Source organism: Phaseolus vulgaris, chromosome 8 (genome assembly GCF_000499845.2).
Source record: "Phaseolus vulgaris cultivar G19833 chromosome 8, P. vulgaris v2.0, whole genome shotgun sequence".
Classification (NCBI taxonomy): Eukaryota; Viridiplantae; Streptophyta; class Magnoliopsida; order Fabales; family Fabaceae; genus Phaseolus; species Phaseolus vulgaris.
Genome location: NC_023752.2, coordinates 47,418,680 through 47,422,592, shown reverse-complemented (window position 1 = coordinate 47,422,592; position 3,913 = coordinate 47,418,680). Strand labels below are relative to the sequence as shown.

General features: G+C 47.3%; 1 protein-coding gene across 1 annotated transcript; it reads left to right on the top strand.

The window, feature by feature from the left end:
• Positions 1-3,151: 3,151 nt before the first annotated feature.
• On the top strand, positions 3,152-3,556 carry LOC137825257 (uncharacterized mitochondrial protein AtMg00820-like). The gene has a single exon (XM_068630929.1). The coding sequence runs from the start codon at positions 3,152-3,154 to the stop codon at positions 3,554-3,556; it is 405 nt and encodes a 134-aa protein (XP_068487030.1).
• The last annotated feature ends 357 nt before the right edge of the window (positions 3,557-3,913 follow it).

Below are 3,913 nucleotides of genomic sequence, written 5' to 3'. Positions count from 1 at the left end.
GATACTGGATTTCCCTGATGTGGCCAGCCTTTAGTAGCTTCTCCGTTTCTTCCCGTATGACCTGACGCTTTTCTTTGTTGAACTTTCGCCTTCTCTGGCGGACAGGTCATACCTTGGGGTCCATGGTGAGACGATGACACAGGAAATCAGGGTCAATTTCGGGCATGTCGGCGGCGATCCACGCGAACGCGTCGAGGTGTCGCGCTATGACCTCAACAACCTACTCCTGTGACTCCTTGCTCAAGGACTGCCCAAGTTTGAACATCTTCCCACCGATCTCCTTCTCCACCACACCTCTCGTGGGCTCGGGTCAGTTTTCTCGGGTGATCTTTTTGTGGGTCACTCCGTCTTCCCTTGGTGGCCTGGTAGTAACAAAAAACACCCCTCACTTCGTCTTGAGGCTGTTTTCATAGCACCTCTTCGCCTCTTTCTAGTCAGATTTGATGGTGATCACTACCCCTCAAGGGAAGGCAATTTCATCTTCATGTGCCTTGTGGAGGGAACAGCTCCCAACCTGTTTAAAGCTGGTCTTCCTAACAGTATGTTATAAGCTGAGGGAGCGTTAACAACGAGGTACCTGATGCTAGTAGTGCACGAAGACGCGCTATCCGTAAATGTTGTCCTCAACTCGATGTGCCCACGAACCTCCACCTCGTCCCCTGCAAAACCATACAAACATCCGGTGTAGGGCCTTAACTGGTCCATGGACAACTGTAACTAGTTGAAGGTCGTCAAGAACATCACATCTGCAAAACTTCTTTGGTCTATGAGGACACGGTGCACCCTTCTCCCTACTTTAACCAGTGAAATTACCTCCGGATCATTATCGTGAGGTACGATATCCCGGAGATCAGCCTTCGTGAAGGTGAGGTCGACGTCGGGGATCAGGTCCGCCTGTTGTACCTTCACTGCCATTACCCCTCGTGCGTACTTCTTTATCTGGAAGGCAGTGCACCCTCCTCCCGAGAACCCTCCCGAGATAGTGTTTATCTCCCCGTGGATAGGCACCTCGTGCCCCTGATCCGCCCTTGCAGCTACCAACGCCTGGTCGTCCTGCGGCTTTTGAAGGTAATCTTTCAAGAAACCGCTCTTCACCAGTTCATCTAGTTGATGCACCAAGGCCAAGCAATTACGTATGTAGTGGCCATTGGCCTAGTGGAACTCACACCAAGCGTTCTTGTTGGGCCCCATCTTCCTATCGGTCTTCGCTGATACCTTCAGTCTTGCCGCTATGTTTGGGATAGCGATCAACTCCTTGAGCTCCACTCGGAAATTATGTTTTAGGGGAGAATCCCTTCGTGCACGTGCCCCGGCCTGGGCCCATTCGTACGGTTTTTTTCCCCCCCTTTTTCTCTGTGGTCGCCTCGTGAACCCTCATAGGCTGAGGCCGGCAACTGCTCGAGGTCGGACAATACCGACGAGACCTTGCTTCTATGTTACTCGATCATCTGTGGCAATGTGTGCTAACGCTCGACACCTAATCTCCGTGAACATTTTTAGGTAGAACCTTAGCAGTGATTCATTGAAAGGCCCAGGTAGCATTCCCTTGACAAAGGCATGCACCGTCATGGCCTCATCAGTGAGTTTCAATCTCACCACTTGGACCCCAAATTTGTTCAGGTAATCCTTCATGGATCCCCCTGGTATTGTTTGACATCGAAAACATCATAAGAAAGTCGGGTGGGGGCTTTGTTAATGAGGTATTGCTCCGTGAACAGCGCTGCAAACTGGTCAAAGTTGGTGATGTGCCCGTCGAGAAGGCTAACAAACCATTCCAACGTTGCGCCTGACAACGTACTCATGAGCATCTTGCAGTATATAACATCAGATCCTCCTGTGAGCATCATTTGGGTGTGGAACGCCGTGAGATGGCCTCTAGGGCCTCTATTCCGGTGAAGGAGACTTTCGGGCGTAGAGACGTTGTTGGTAACGTTGTATTCATGATCGCTCGTGAGAACGGCATGGTACTGGTGGTGCACGCTCGTCCGCTGCGCGCTCCTCTACCTGTTGTAGATCCCTACGCAGTTCTTCATTGCCTCTGCGCAATTCTGCGTTGTCCACTCATGATGTCGCTACTTCTTCTTGGAGGGCATGCATCGTATCCAATATTTGTTGCGTGGTAACATTGTCCCCTTTGGAGGGTACCCTTCCTACAGATCCAACAACTGCTTGCCTTGTACTCCTCATAGTGCTGGTAAAGACTCTTAACGTGATTGCGAGTGGGACCTTGATTTAACGGGCCCCATGGTGGGCGACAAAATGTTCCTGTCGGTTGACTCTAAAAACTGCTACAACCCTTCGATATTGCTTGAGAATCGTGCCTTCTTGTTCAAGAAACCCCTCATCTGCAAAAAACAAAGGGGCGCCCTAGCGGCCGTTTGCACTCTGACACTCAAGTCAGTATTAGGGCAAAGAAACACCAAGTGTGTATATTAGCTTCAGTCATAAAATCTGCGTACCTTACTAGGGTTCTTGGCACCCTTTATATAGGCTGAAACTAGGGTTTACCCTTGCGTTGTTTCCCTTGACTAAGTTCCTTGGAAAATGTCCTTGCGCTGCTATTCATAGAATCTTAGCGTATATGGCACATGGACTTCCCTTAACTGGAGTGTAACGAATGACTGAGTGGCCACTTGGGTACTAACTTGTGCACCTATTCTCTCGCGCCATCTGCTTCATGGGTGCCCTAAGTGTTCATGTGCCATGCATGCAGCTTCCTTGGAAACCCTAACCCTAATGGGCCTTAACGCCCCCTAGGATTATCCATACATGTTCACCTTCATGCGTCATACACACCACGTGCATGGATCCCTCGTGATCTAGGCTTTTCACATATATCTTGTCTTTAACAGTTATCTTAACAAAACTCTAGGGCCCACCTTACATAGCCCTTTACAATGTCCTGATAACCGATATCCAATCTTCTCCCTCCACTGGTGAGGTTCGATATCGATCTCCAACATCGGGCTTAGGATAGCAATCTCAGAGACTAATCAAACCCCTGGTAGGCGCGTCTAGGGCCCACCTCACGTGGCCCCTTCCATTACCAAGCATCAATGCGTGATGTTTAAGGTCAGCCTCTGAGTCGATGACCGAGGACTGATCGGGACAGGTCTCTATCAAAAAGTCTCTTAACAACTTGTGTAAAACAATGACATTTGCTTCACAAGTGGAACCTAAAAATCTGAATGAAGCTCTACAAGACAACAATTGGATCTTGGTTATGCAAGAAAAGTTGAATAAGTTTACAACAAATGAGGTATGGTCTCTAGTTCCAAGAACATCTGAGATGAATGTTGTACAAACTAAGTGGGTATACAGAAACAAGATGGATGAACATGGAATTATTACAAGAAACAAAGCAAGGCTGGTAGCCAAGGGTTACAACCAGGAAGAGGGAATCGATTATGATGAAACATATGCACCAGTGGCAAGGCTTAAAGCTGTCAGACTTCCCCAGGATATGAGGATTACAAATTTCCTGATCATGTATTCAAGCTCAAAAAGGCTATCTATGGACTCAAAAAAGCTCCAAGGCAATGATATGAAAGATTGACTAATTTTCTACTGTCTCAAGGCTATAGTCGTGGTACATTCGACAAGACATGTTCATTAAGAAAAAGGGTGAATACATTATACGTGTACAAGTATATGTGGATGATATCATTTTCGGTTCTACAAATGAAGGTTTATGTGAAGCATTTGTAGAGGTTATGAAGAGTGAATTTGAGATGTCTATGATGGGGGAGCTGAATTATTCCCTTGGTCTACAAGTCAAACAACTAAAAGATGGGATCTTTATAAATGAAGCTAAATATTGCAAAGATCTGCTGAGAAAGTTTGAGATGGATCAGTTCATGGCAATCATCACACCCATTTTTACAAGTTGTCACCTTGATCAAGACCCTATTGG